Genomic DNA, 13,187 nt, shown 5'->3' on the forward strand with positions numbered 1-13,187 from the left:
GTTACTCTTAAAAACCTACTCTCCTGAACTGGGAGGTCAGTCAGGGCTAACATCAAAGGCAGGCATGAGATGGGTATCTGCTGAAAGCCAGCTGGGACTCACCAGCAATAGCCCCTGGAGTTGCTCCTCCTTGTGATTATTGCAATCATTGCCTGCCCGCAATGGTGGTGGGGAGGAAAAGCAGCAGCAGATGCCATGCCTTGCAGTGTTAGTGAGGAGCAAGAGTAGTTGGTGGTGATGAGAAAGTAAATTCGCCCCCAAATCTGGAGGTAGCAAGAATCTGGTGCAGAGGTTGGGTTAAGCAGTGACTCATGATGAGATCCAGTGGGTCTCCTGCTCCATGGGTGAGTGCTTGGGATGTTTCCAGATGAAAGGATCCAGCAGTTAGCAGTGAACAGGCATTGGGTAACTGTTTTGCTGTTTCTCTCCTTGACAGGTGCTTGCTTCTTTATTTGTTTTAATGGAAAGGGGAAAGACAAACAGAGCAGTGGGAAAATTAGCAGAACACAGTCATTCCATGAATGTATCAGCAAGATTGCATGATAAAGGCTTTGTCTGGAAGAACCCTTGGGTTCACAGATGCCTATTTCCCTTAGCATACTCTTCATTCCCCCCATGGGAGTTAAGTGTGCTTGAGCATCAAGTCTGGGAATGAATGGATCAGACAGAGAAGTCAGTCTTACAGTTCACTGAGACAGGACGTGTGGGCGCTGACATGGATATGGTCTTTATTTTAAAGGACCAACACAACAAATCACAAGGACAACACCATTCACTTTAATACTGAAAGCTTTTCTTCCACAACTGTGGTCTGCAATTTCTAGCTGAAGTTAGATCTGGAAATCGTTTTTCTTTTCTTTTTAAACAGTGGTAACATTGCAAAAGAGAAAGAGAGAGAGAGAAAACCACACAGCAAACCTTAAATACATCAATTGCAACTCAGTGTGCTTATTTTCTGTGTGTCTGTGTGTGGGCGTGTGAACCTGTGGAGATATTAAAGTTCTTCAAAGTCATGGGCACTTGAATTCATCGCTTCTGGGTGCATAACTCTCCCCATGAAAAGGATGGTACCTAAAGGAATAAGAAAGAGATAAATACAGAAAGGGAAGGTGGCTAAAGAAGGGCATTTTTATAAGATACAAATATGGAGAAATCTAGTATTTCTTTAGCTATTCAAGAGAGGAAAAATCGTGGTCAAAATGCAAACAGCAGGAGGGACCTCATGATGGGTTGTCCTGATGGCTTTCACTTGAATAAAGAACAGCTGTAGGGCCTCCAATCTGCAGAGTAGGCTAACTCTTCCATGACATAGTTTTCCTGGCAGAATTAGCCTCTTAATACTGCTAGTGGCCTTGGAACAGTGAAAGAGACAGATGCAGATGGGTACCTGCCCCTTCTCCCTTTAAAGAACAGCAGCAACATTTTGAGATGAGTGAAGAAAAGCTTCAAGCCAAGTGGCCATATCCACCTCTGGAGCTGCTTTTCATAAAAATCACTAGGAGAACCAATTGTGGCCATCTTGCATCTCATGACATTTCCCAAAGGAGAATTATCTATTCACCACTGAGAGAACTATTCAGAACAAATGGTCTTCTTCCATGGCTGATTGTCCTACGTGATTAGAACTATACAATGCTAAATGATTAATGCCCAGTCACTGGTTTCCAATACTCTTGGAAGTTGTAAAGAGTTGAGGCCGATATACTTGGATTAGACTGTCGATGTGACACATTTGTTCCGAGTCTCAGGTTGCATACTTTTTGTAGTAATGCAGGCACAGGTTGACCATCACATTCTTCTGTTCCAGCACTATTCAGATTTCAGCTATGAATGGGTTCCAATGATGCCTTGTGTAGAGGAAGGAGTGTGATCACATTTATCCTAACTGCCAGAAAAAACCTATCCATCTCCAGGAATGGCCATGCAACAGACATTTGCAAAGGGCAGATTTTGATAAACTTGTAGGTGCAAGTGACTCTGCTGTTTCCTGAATTTCATGCTTTCCCATTGGCTAAGATTGCAATTTTTTAGAGAATACAGTTGACATACAGGTAACCTGAGTTCCACGGAACACACATTGCCTCTGTCCATTTCTCCCCACCACCCAGCTGATCATTAATCAGCTGTGCAGAGGAAAAGAGATCACTATAAAAACAGAGGAGAAATAACACTATTTATCAGGATTACTGGGGCTACATGTGGAGAGTTTTAAGTTTCTCCAATAGGTCATGATCGGAGTGAGGGATAAAAGAGGCTTTCGCTTCACCTTTCTGTCAGGCATCTTTGTGCAAATTGCTATTTGCACAACTCTAAGTCCTTTTGAATCCAGTAACTAGGTTCAGACAACATGATAAACCTGGAGTGTGGGTTATGAATTCACTGTGGGTTGATCTTGAAAGATGGATTCTTGTGTTATACAGAATAGCTCACATTTCAGCCACAGGCCATGCTTCAACTATACCAATTCTCAACCCGTACTCAATTCCTGAGTGTGGATCATTGCATTGCATAACTCAGGCAGTACCTAAGTGGGCTGCATATCTGAAATTTGATTCCTGGCATTTCCAATTAAAGGAATCAGGTAGCAGGTGATCAGAAAGCTGTCATTCTGCTGGAGGCCAGAGAGAACCGCTGCCAGAGTAGACAACATTGGACTGGATGGACAAATAATCTGATGAAGCATAGGGCTGCTTCTTAGTGAAGATCCAGTAGGAGCAACAACAACAACAACAACAGAAGCGAAACTGATGTACTCACCTGTCCTTCTGTTCCGAATCACAAAGAAAAAGGGATGATCCACTATCACCTGAGGATACAGCACTGCCATTCTGCTAATGGCAATCATTCCTGGGGAGGGCAAAGGCAAGACGAGGAGACAAAGTCTGAAGTAAACATCATGTTCCTTCCCCCCCTTCTGTGTCACCCCATTAATGACATACTCAAAGCATGTGAACAGAAATTAAAAACTTACCATGCCAAAACAGGTTGTCAACAAGATACACAGCTAGCAATCTAATGTAAAATGAAGAGAGACTTGGAAAGAAATGGATGTGTCTAGTTATGCTCTGTGAATGATTAACAACTGGGAGCAGTAGAATTTATTTCTACTGCTGGGGGAACAGCTTATAACTTACGAAGAGGCAGAACTTGGATGGAGAGTTATGACAGCCATTCCCTTTTGCAGGAAATGCATTATGCTTTGACAGTCTTGCCACCCAACATGGGTTGCACTAGGCAGAGGTGGAGCGCATTGGATGAAACACACTCTGCGTTAATTCTGAATTTACTGTGATTGTTCCCCACAGCCCCATCTTATATTCTGGAAATATAAATTGTAAGCCAAGGGATTTCAGTGCAAATAAATGCAAATTCTGAATAGGTTTCTCTAAAAACATTTCAGGCTTTTTCTAGATACCTGCCCACCAAAGTGGTACCTGTTTATGTACTTGCATTTGCATGCTTTTGAACTGCAAGGTTGGCAGGAGCAAAAAACATTTGAGGCTTACTCTAGATACTTAGAATAGATGCAATTGCATTGGTGGGTTTATGGCTGGTAATACTGAGAGAGCCTCAGCTATGGGACAGTATAAAAATGAAGGTAAATAATGACACTTCTACTGCAAAGTTTACATTTTTAGGATATGGTACAGATAAAACGTCAACCACAGTTAAGAAACTGGATGACCAGCTTATGAAGATTTGTTCCTATTCTCCAGTCCTTCATATAAAACCTGCTACCTCAGACCAAACTCCCATCAGTCCAATATTTTGTACCCAAAATTATTCAGAATTCTGGATACCTAAAGAAGACTACAGTTACCTGCTACTTCTTTCAGGGGAAATCTTTGCTTTTGTGATCGAGCTGCTACGGAAGGACCACAATAGTTAATAGCTTATGGTCAACCTAAAAGATAATACTACTCTAATAGCAGAACATGAAGAGGAACTAAAGCGCCTCTTGATGCAGGTGAAAGAGCACAAAAGTTGGCTTGAAACTCAACATTTAGAAAACTAAGATCATGACATCTGGTCCTATCATTTCCTGGAAAATAGATGGGGAAGAAATTGAGGTAATGAAAGATTTTATTTTCTTGGGCTCCAAGATCACTGCAGACGGTGACTGCAGCCAAGAAATTAAAAGACACTTGCTCCTTGAGAGAAAAGCTACGGCAAATCTAGGCAGCATACTAAAAAGCAGAGACATCACCCTGCCAACAAAAGTTCATATAGTCAAAGCTGTGGTTTTCCCAGTTGTAACATATGGCTGTGAGAGTTGGAGCATAAGGAAGAACTGACACCTTTGAATTGAGGTGCTGGAGAAGACTCCCAAGAGTCCTTTGGACCGCAAAGAAATCAAATCAGTCAATTCTAAATCAACCATGACTGTTCTTTAGAAGGACAGATATTGAAGATGCTTTGGCCACCTAAACTCAAATGCTTTGGCCACCTAATGAGAAGGAAGGACTCACTGGAGAAGTCCCTGATGCTGGGAATGATCGACAGCAAAAGGAGAAGGGAAAGGCAGAGGTTGAGGTGCCTAGATGGGGTCACTGGGGTGGTGGGTGTGGGGCTGTGTGGACTCCAGGAGATGGTGGAGCACAGGATAGCCTGGAGGAATGTTGTCCATGGGGGTCATGATGGGTTGGGCACGACTTTGAGACTGAACAGAACAGAAATGACTTGGACAACAGACTGAACAGGAGAATAACTGGAAGAGCAAGTTCTAAACATGTATATTCCCTAGATATTTCTTACTGAAAGGTTCTACAGCAAACAGGTTTCATTTTTAATATCTGGTATATAAAAGAAATATTGTGGGCCAAACATATTAGCAACAAGGCAGGATTTGATCTTAATTAAATTTGGTAGCCTTTAATAACTCTGAAGCTTTATATTTTTGAAGCATTTTATTAACTCCTACTATTGTTGCACTTACATATGGCTAAAGAAAGAACAAGAAGAAAAATAATGTCCATGCCTGCCCAGACATGACAGTAATCCTCACTTGGGGAATGTGGGTTTCTGATCAGGGTTATAGTTATGAATAGGGCTCACTAGGAAGAATGTTGCTTTTTTCCTTGGGGGAAACAAAAACTACCTGGGGAGATCAGTTCATGATCCAAATGGATGAAGAGACAAAAATTACTTGCTGGTGGGCAAAGTCAATATTTACAAGCGACAAACAAATGGTTCTGCCACCTGGTCCTTCCGTAATCTTGCTGTTCATTCATAAACAGTGGCCACATCTTAAGCACAATTACATCGCTGTGCCATTTCCAGCTCATGTGGAAACAAACATTTCTGGCAGACTGATTCAGTGCTTGGTCCCACAGTTGCAATGGAGGCTCCAACAAAGGGATTTTTAAAATCATCTCACACTGGTACTGTTATACAGCTCCATTCCCTTGCTGCTACTGTGCTGGTGCAGCCCCTTGCAAGCCTTTAAAGCCCCAGTGGAAACAAATAAAGGAAGACAATCAGCTGTGGATCTTTCTCCTAGCTCAAGAATTTAGATTTATGATGCACCTAAGGCAGAGTCCTGAATGTACAGGAATAAGAAAGTTGTAGGATCAGGTGACCAATCAGCAAATTATTCCTGGGGCAAAACAAACACTGCCCAGATTCAAGGGTCGGCATGAAATCTTCAGCAATCTGTTCTGAGAGAAAATGTCCCCATACCCACAACAAATAGTAATATGCTACTTGTGACACTTGCATTAAGAAAACATGGGTTGGTTCAATTTTCCACATCATCTTCAGACAGTAGCTACCATGGTGTCTTCTGAGGCATTCTATCAAGGTGTTGTTATTCTTTATTTGTCCTTCATGACTGCTTCAGACAGTATGCAAACGTGCCAAAAGATGGTTGTACAAGTGAAGCTGAGTTCTAAATGAGCTCTCAGCCTACCTAGTGCCCAATGCAAACCTGTGCAAAGGGCTAGAATGCTTAGAAAAAATAGTGTGCCCCAGGTAATGACCAACTCGCCCCTAAACAGCATTTTCAAGGCATGCAATGCGACAGAGTTGTTTGCCTTGCTGAACGTCACAACAGTCTGGTAGAGAAGCCTCACATTTTCTTGACAGATGAGAATCAGAGGATGAAAGATGGTTCTGTGGTTTATACACTTATCAGACTGGCAATCCTCTTTCTGTGGTAGACCCAGGACATTCCCTTCTCTGCCATGTGCGTCAAGTGTTAGAATCTGAGTGGAGCATTCCTGAAGGGCGCTGGGCTCTGACTGAGTCAATAAGTGTTCAAATTGCTACTTAGTAATGAAGCACAGAGTGACCTTGGGCCAATTAGTCATTCTTTCCTAGGGCTGCTGTGGAAATGAGTGAGGTGACCCCTTCTCTTGCATGCTATTCCAAAAAGGCAAAACAAGATAGGGTGATTACATTCTACAGTCTTCTTCCAAGAATCCTACTATATGGATTTCGAGAGGTGTGCTGCCCAGCTGCACAGGAGGCTTCCTGGTATGAACCAGGCTGAGACCTGGTTGGGCCAAACCAATAGCTTATCCTCATATTTCACATGCTATTTACATTGATTCAAACAGGGTCTGTTAATTTAATGCAGGGAGGGGGTGGGCAGCTTCAGTTGGTCTGAGACCCCTTTCCAGCCACTGGATTTCCCTGGCAAAGAAGCCCCATCAGCTTCAAAAGAACTCCTTTAGCTTTGCTGCTGCCAAGTTTTAGTGCTGTGGGGATTTACTAGAGGCCAAGGGTGTGCACACAGCCTTTGGGGAACTTGTTGTCTACCCCAGTTTGATAACACAATGGTAATTTGATGATGAGGATGAGGAGGAGGATTTTTCTAGTGTGCCCAACAAACTTCACACACACACAAGCTCAGAAACCTTCCTTTCTCTCTCATCCACCCATCCATCAACTCACCTATCCATCCATTTCTAATCCTTATAGAAATCCTGTAAAATTGACCAGTGTCATTATTCCATATAAAAATGTCTAATGCCACCCAGAGCATGTGATGCCATTGGGCGGTTTCCAAACCAATTCAGTAAATAAGAAAATAATAAATAATGCCAACTCAGGAAGCTCATGGTTGACCTGATGCCCACAACCAGCTAAGAGGTGGTGTTTATAATTTAGTCCACTGTTTTAGATGGTGTATACCTGAAGCAGCAGCAGCTTCAGAGCCTTCTTCATTAACTTCGAGGACAGACTTGTGAACTGCTTTTGAAAGGTAAAGCTCTTTGTTGTCTGGAAGAGGAACAAAAATCAGAGGATAATAAGCAATACACTGCATATTTCCACCAACTGATTGTCTGATTCCAGCAAGAGTGTTAAAACAAGCTTTGGGCAGATATCTACAGCCATGGAGATCAATAATGGGATGGAGGCTCTTCCTTTATGTGACATAGATTACTGTGGCCTTCCCTGACATACTAAATTATGCTGGACTGCAGCTCCCATAATTTCTAGCCAGCGTGGTCAAAGGGAATTATGGGAGTGACATTGCAATGCATCTAGAAGGCCCTAAATTGGGGAAGGCTGGATCACACCCTTTGCACACAACAGCTGTGCACAACATCCTAACCACACCTACTTATGAACCTGGCCCTTCCCTTCATGCCTTCAGGCTCCAAAACACCAGGCAGATCTTTATCCTGCTTTACAGCTACAAAACTCTAAAAGCCCTCTAGTGAGTTCGGAAGCATAACATCTGCTCATGTCAAGAAAATGGTTGAACCCAAACTAGGTACTCCTCCTCTTCCCTTTCGGCACCTCTGGGAGTTCCACTCTCAGGGTTGCCCCTGTGGGGGAGGGTCAGCCAGCGAGATCTACACAAGCCCTGAAGGGGAAATAAGAATCAGTCATCTTCTCCAAGCATCTCCTGGACCTCTTGGGTCATGTATCCTTTGCAAAAATGTTCCCAGCAACTTTGCTATGGATTGTTAAAGGAATGTCCTGCAATAGTTCTGCTCCAGTAAATCTCTCCGGTACTGACCTGCACTCTTATGGTGCTCTCTATTGCCTTGTCTAGTTTGAGTTTCTGCTGAGTACAATTAAGTTTAACCTGCTGAAAGCTCCAGGAATTGGGTGGGTCAATAAAACATATGAAGGTGCCTTGGCCCATCTGAATCAGAACTACCCACCTGACTGGCAGTAGTTTCCCATCTTTCCAGGTTTTTCCTAGTCTTCCCATCACCTGGGACCTGTTTGTTTGTTGTCTTTAAACAAGCTGATTGGGATTCAACTCGGAACTGTTTGCATGCTAAGTATTTTGTCTGCTACTGAGCTTGTCACTTCCCCTCTAAATCCAAACCATTCAACCAATCAATCCTATGAGGAACAGACACTAACAACCCAATTCATCAGCACAGACTCAAAAGACACCAAAGGCTGTTGCACAAAAGTGATTTGATCATCCATCCCTAAATTGTGAAGAAGTGTTTTGAGCACATGAGAAATCATTTATATACTTGCATGTATTAGCCTGCCCGCTTAGGGGAGGAAAGAGAAGATCTTGCATCCCTTTTTGTTTTCTCCTCCAGATAATAATTAAAAAGTAAAGTTGCATTTGTGAGAGATGAAAATAAACAAAGCCCTGCATTTACTACATCAAGGCAAGAGCTTCAAGTATTTTAAAGATGGTGCTTCAAAAACACTACTTCAAAATTATAGCTGGGTATTTAATTTAATATAGCAAACTGTGAACAACCTTTTCAACACCACCTGGGATGTCTCCTTTATTCATGAAGAAAAATTAAGAGCGCTGCTGTGGAGCCCATTAATCTTCTCGGTGCTTAATGCTTCACGTTCCTCTATAAACAACTTAATCTTTAAATGGTGGAGGAGTTAATTTGTTCGGGTAAAACAGGTGTGTGGGTTTAAAGTTCTCTCCTGGTTTTCGTAAGGTAAAAAGAGTTAGAAAGTATTAAATCTTCAAGAAAATGTTCATCTCTTGGATGCAATGCAAAGCTAATTCAATGCATCTGCTGCTTTTCATGCTTTATAGCCCAATCTGACACTTTGCTGCATCAGCCCTTTTTACAGGAGCTAAATAAAAGTTGTGTAAGAACAAATGAACTGTGGAAAAGATCCATCCTGCCCAGCGTTCAGCCTCTGACAATGGACAGACGGTCCTGGAAAGCAGACCTCCTTTGTGGACTCTTCCCAACATCTCAGCTTCAGGGACTGGCTATCTCTTGCAAAGGCACTCAAGAATTCATTTTCTCCATACATCATCATGACACTTGCCAGAGGAAGATACTGTTGATCTGCTGCTTTGTTTTGCTGCATTGCAGCACCAAAACTGCAGATGGGCCATGCCTGGTGTTAATGTCTAGTACACATCAGGTCTAAAAGGTAGATTTTCATCTCTAAAATTCACAGTTTTGAATGAAAAGTTGTCAGGCCTCATTGCATTTCTCTACAATAACTACTGGTGTTTCCATGGTGCCATCAGAAATGGGTGCCTTATCAGAATTTATTCTTTAATAGCAAATATTCTTTCTTCTCTCTAACATGAATAGCAACCGTGGAGAGATTTCTCCACTCAAAAGAACCAATCCAGTTGCTCCCTTTCACATGAATGTAGCTGTGAAATCCCAAGGACCACATGTTCAACATCACATGATTGCTTCCTTGCCTACCCTTACCAAAAGGCATGCCGCTCCTTTCAGTTTGTTCTTTGCTCCCTGCTTCTCTGAGTTGCGAAAGGTTCCAGGAATAGCAAGCAAAAGTGCATCTAGTTTCCTTTGTGTGGTATTGGATAAACTGTTCTCAGTGGCCCAACCTCCCGCAATCCCCTGGGAAGTGATGTCAGGAGGCCTCTGCAGGTAATTCTGCTGCACATGTGCAGAAGAGGAAAATGTTGGGATGAGCTCCTTATTTGATCATATCCTAGCATATTGTTTTCTATCTGACCACTGAAGGCACAGCATATTACATTAGTTCAGGTCAGAGTGGCACTGCCCTTGAACCAGGGTGTTGAGCAGTTTGGGAAGACTCTCTCACCATGTGCCTCCTGGTCTGCAGACTGTGTAATTTTCGTCTTTTTCTAACAAATCCATTTGTTGTATAACTTAGCTTTTCCTTACTTGGACCTTCAGGAAGGAGAACTAGGTAAGGAGGTTCCTACCTTCCAAGGATCCTCTTTACCCCAACAATGGGAAACCATTGGCAACTTATGATGTGCCTATTATACAGCCTTGTAAATGAGGCCACAGAAGATACTGGCCTGCAAAACATCTTCTTCTAGCTTGTTACCAGACTGGCTGCACCAGAAGGGAAGCCGGAACTGCAGGCTTTTAGTTGCTCAGCAGGCTAGAAAAAGATTGCCTTCTACCAAGGATTCTTGGAGGGAGGGGATCATTGCCCCATCCTTCTCCCCATCAGCTTTATATATTCTTTGCTGGTTATGAAGGAAAGATCTTTCTTCTTCTACCGCTAGCCATGCTTGCATGTTTGGAATTCTTGGACACCTTCAGCAACCTGGTAAGCTATGGGAATGACGTATATTTTCTTTGTTTAGAACTACAGAAGCAGAATCTAAGTGGAGGCAAAAGTGAAATCCTACAAGGCAGAAGGTCCTCTACAGAGAGCAACTTGGGCAGCCATCTTGGCTGTATTGCTTCTTCTGTTCTGTTCTCCATCCAATTTCTTCTCCATCCCTATTGTCCTTCTTTTTCTTATCCCTCACCTGCCAGGTTGTCACCTTCTACAAACCCTAACGAACGTAAAATGCTAACAGATCCCTAGCTCTATTATCATCAATAACCACAGTCTCTGAGGCCCATGGGCCAAATTTCATCCTTCTGGGGTCCTAACCTGTTTTCCTGGGGTTCTGCAGATAGCCCTTCCCTTCCCTTCCCTTCCCTTCCCTTCCCTTCCCTTCCCTTCCCTTCCCTTCCCTTCCCTCCCCCCAGATACTGACTCTTTGATGGTTTCCCAGTCACAAGAAGATTGAAATGCCTTTCCTAAGCCTTACTCCAAGGGAGTAAAGTGAATGCTATGCTGGTATGCTGGCTTCACACCTCCTGCCTTCCACACTTCTTTCTCTGTGAGCTTCCCCTCACAGGGGAGCTGCTTCAGCCCCTTGGTATTTCAGTTGCCCTTCCCTGGACCTTTTCCAACTCAAACTGAGAAAGTAAGCGGCTCACTGAAAATCAATCGTGGGGAAATGAGTGTCAGTGAGATATCAGCATAATCTGGCTAGTTGTGGAACGTGCAACAGGAAAGAAAACCCATCTGCCCCCACCGCAGCTACGGCTCTGTACCAGCATGGCACTGACCTTGAAGGTATCTGCTGATTACTGCTGTTGGCTATAAGCCATCTCCCAGCAGAGCGCTTATTGCCAACTTGAACTGCCCAATAAAAATCAGCTTCATGCTCCAGGTGAAAAGTGCACAGGGCCAAAGGCAGAGAAATCCATAAATGAGAGCTGCAACAAGCAGCACAGTACTTAATTGAAGATGGGAGCCAGAAACATTAATGGAGACAGGCATGGCTAGTGACTGGTTAAAGCCCAAAGCCAACCTTCCCCATCCCTGGCACATTCTGGGTGTATTCAGAGTGCAACTTCCATCATTCCCAGCCAGGCAGGGTCCCTGGGAGTTGTACTCCAACACATCTGGCTGGTAGCAGAAGACAGCTGTGGCACAGAGAGTTCAGCTGACACTGCTGGCAGCTTCAACACGTATTAAAAGTTTAAACAGGAGGCAAAAAGAAATGGTGAGCTGTATACCCCCACAAGAATGGTAAGCCCTCTTTCCTGAACCATTTGGGTTCAACCATGATCTCTAAAATGGCTGGCCTTTTGTCAGTGGGTGGTGGGGGTGGTTTCCATCCCCTCCTAGCTGTGACGATGATTCTGCTATGAAACTACCAGTTGGCCATAAGAGCTCTAAAGCCACGTTTCACATGGTAGCATCATGGGGCTGCACAGGCTGAGGGAGGAACACATTTTGCCTTTCCCTGGTTGTGAACATTGCACACACACAATTTAAGTATATGTATATAACTCACATTTTATGGACCATACAGTTAAACTGTTTTGAATTATACAAGAAACCAAAAGATGGTCAACAATACTCTTACCAGACATTGCAGTGAGATCAGCACTTCGACTGAATACTTCTGTGATCCCAAGGCCTTTCAGAACATCCTTCAGATCAATTTCCTGTTCTATGGAGAACCTAGAGAGCATATACACAGAGAGACTGAAAATCTCAACTCTCTTTCCATCCACAGGAATATATTTATAAGTTGTCACTAGTGAAACAGGAAAAAAACCTGTGCTGATATAGAAGCAGCCTGTAAGGCATTCAGGTAGCTCAAAATAAGGGAAGAAAAAACACATTTAAAAAGTGATCAATCATATTTATTGAGCGTACAATTGTCACTAGCTTACTGCTGGGCACTGCCTTGTTGGAAGGAATATTTTGAGACTAATTTTTTGCAGCCATGTACAAAAGTCCTAGCAAAAGACTCTGAGTCAACAGAACTAGGAGAAAATGGGGTATTCTTGTGAAACCAAATGAAATGGTCACTTTTAAAGCATCATACAAGAGTGAAATTCTAAAGAAAGAAGAAGGGGAAGGAGACTGTCAGAAAACAGTTAAGAGTATGACTAAAAACCAAAGCAAGTACATAAAGAACAGCTATTCCTTCAAAAGAATAGCATTTGGACTTTCAGATAGCAATCATGATTTTAATAATGGGTTTTTTTCTTTTAATGGGAATACTATGATAAGAAACACAAACCAATGTACAGTTCTTGTTGAAACCTCTAGGAAGATGTAAAAGATTAGAAATCCACAGTCAGTATTTCAAAGGAGGGCCCATTCTCTGTGGGAAACAGAGCTAGAAGAGTTCAGTTGGCCAAAAGGCCAACCTTCTGCCCAAAGCCAGCCACTTCCTTGTGAAAAGATGTCTTCAAAGCCAGCCTTGCCTTGGTCAGAGAATCCGCAAATGCAACAGCAGGAAGAGGCAAGATAGTCTCAGTCATGGATGAGTCACCTGTCCACCCCCTCTCCTTTCCGAGGGGGTTCAGCTTGGGGAAAGGGCCATGCCTGAAGTCCTATGGGCTAGAAGGGCTAGACTGATGGGCAAATTTGTCCAGCAGGCTGGGAGTTCTTCATCCCTATCTAAACTTGGTTACTGTAGGTCAGGAGTGGAAAACCTGCACTTGTACAACTTCAGTCGGCTTCAGAACTGGGGA

General features: G+C 43.1%; 1 protein-coding gene across 3 annotated transcripts in view; it reads right to left on the reverse strand.

Moving 5' to 3' along the window:
* Positions 1–711: 711 nt before the first annotated feature.
* SERPINI1 (serpin family I member 1) overlaps positions 712–13,187 on the reverse strand; it is an 87,340-nt gene continuing 74,864 nt past the window's right edge. For all 3 annotated transcript variants that reach the window (XM_044434413.1, XM_044434415.1, XM_044434414.1), the window contains 4 exons: positions 12,065–12,162; positions 7,135–7,221; positions 2,758–2,847; positions 712–1,071 (listed from right to left, as the gene is read on the reverse strand). In XM_044434413.1, coding sequence (XP_044290348.1) covers positions 995–1,071; positions 2,758–2,847; positions 7,135–7,221; positions 12,065–12,162 — 352 coding nt within the window. In that variant the 3' untranslated portion in view covers positions 712–994. The remainder of the gene's footprint in view (positions 1,072–2,757; positions 2,848–7,134; positions 7,222–12,064; positions 12,163–13,187) is intronic.

This window comes from Varanus komodoensis, unplaced genomic scaffold, assembly GCF_004798865.1.
Source record: "Varanus komodoensis strain SLA01 unplaced genomic scaffold, ASM479886v1 scaffold28, whole genome shotgun sequence".
In the NCBI taxonomy this organism is placed as follows: domain Eukaryota; kingdom Metazoa; phylum Chordata; class Lepidosauria; order Squamata; family Varanidae; genus Varanus; species Varanus komodoensis.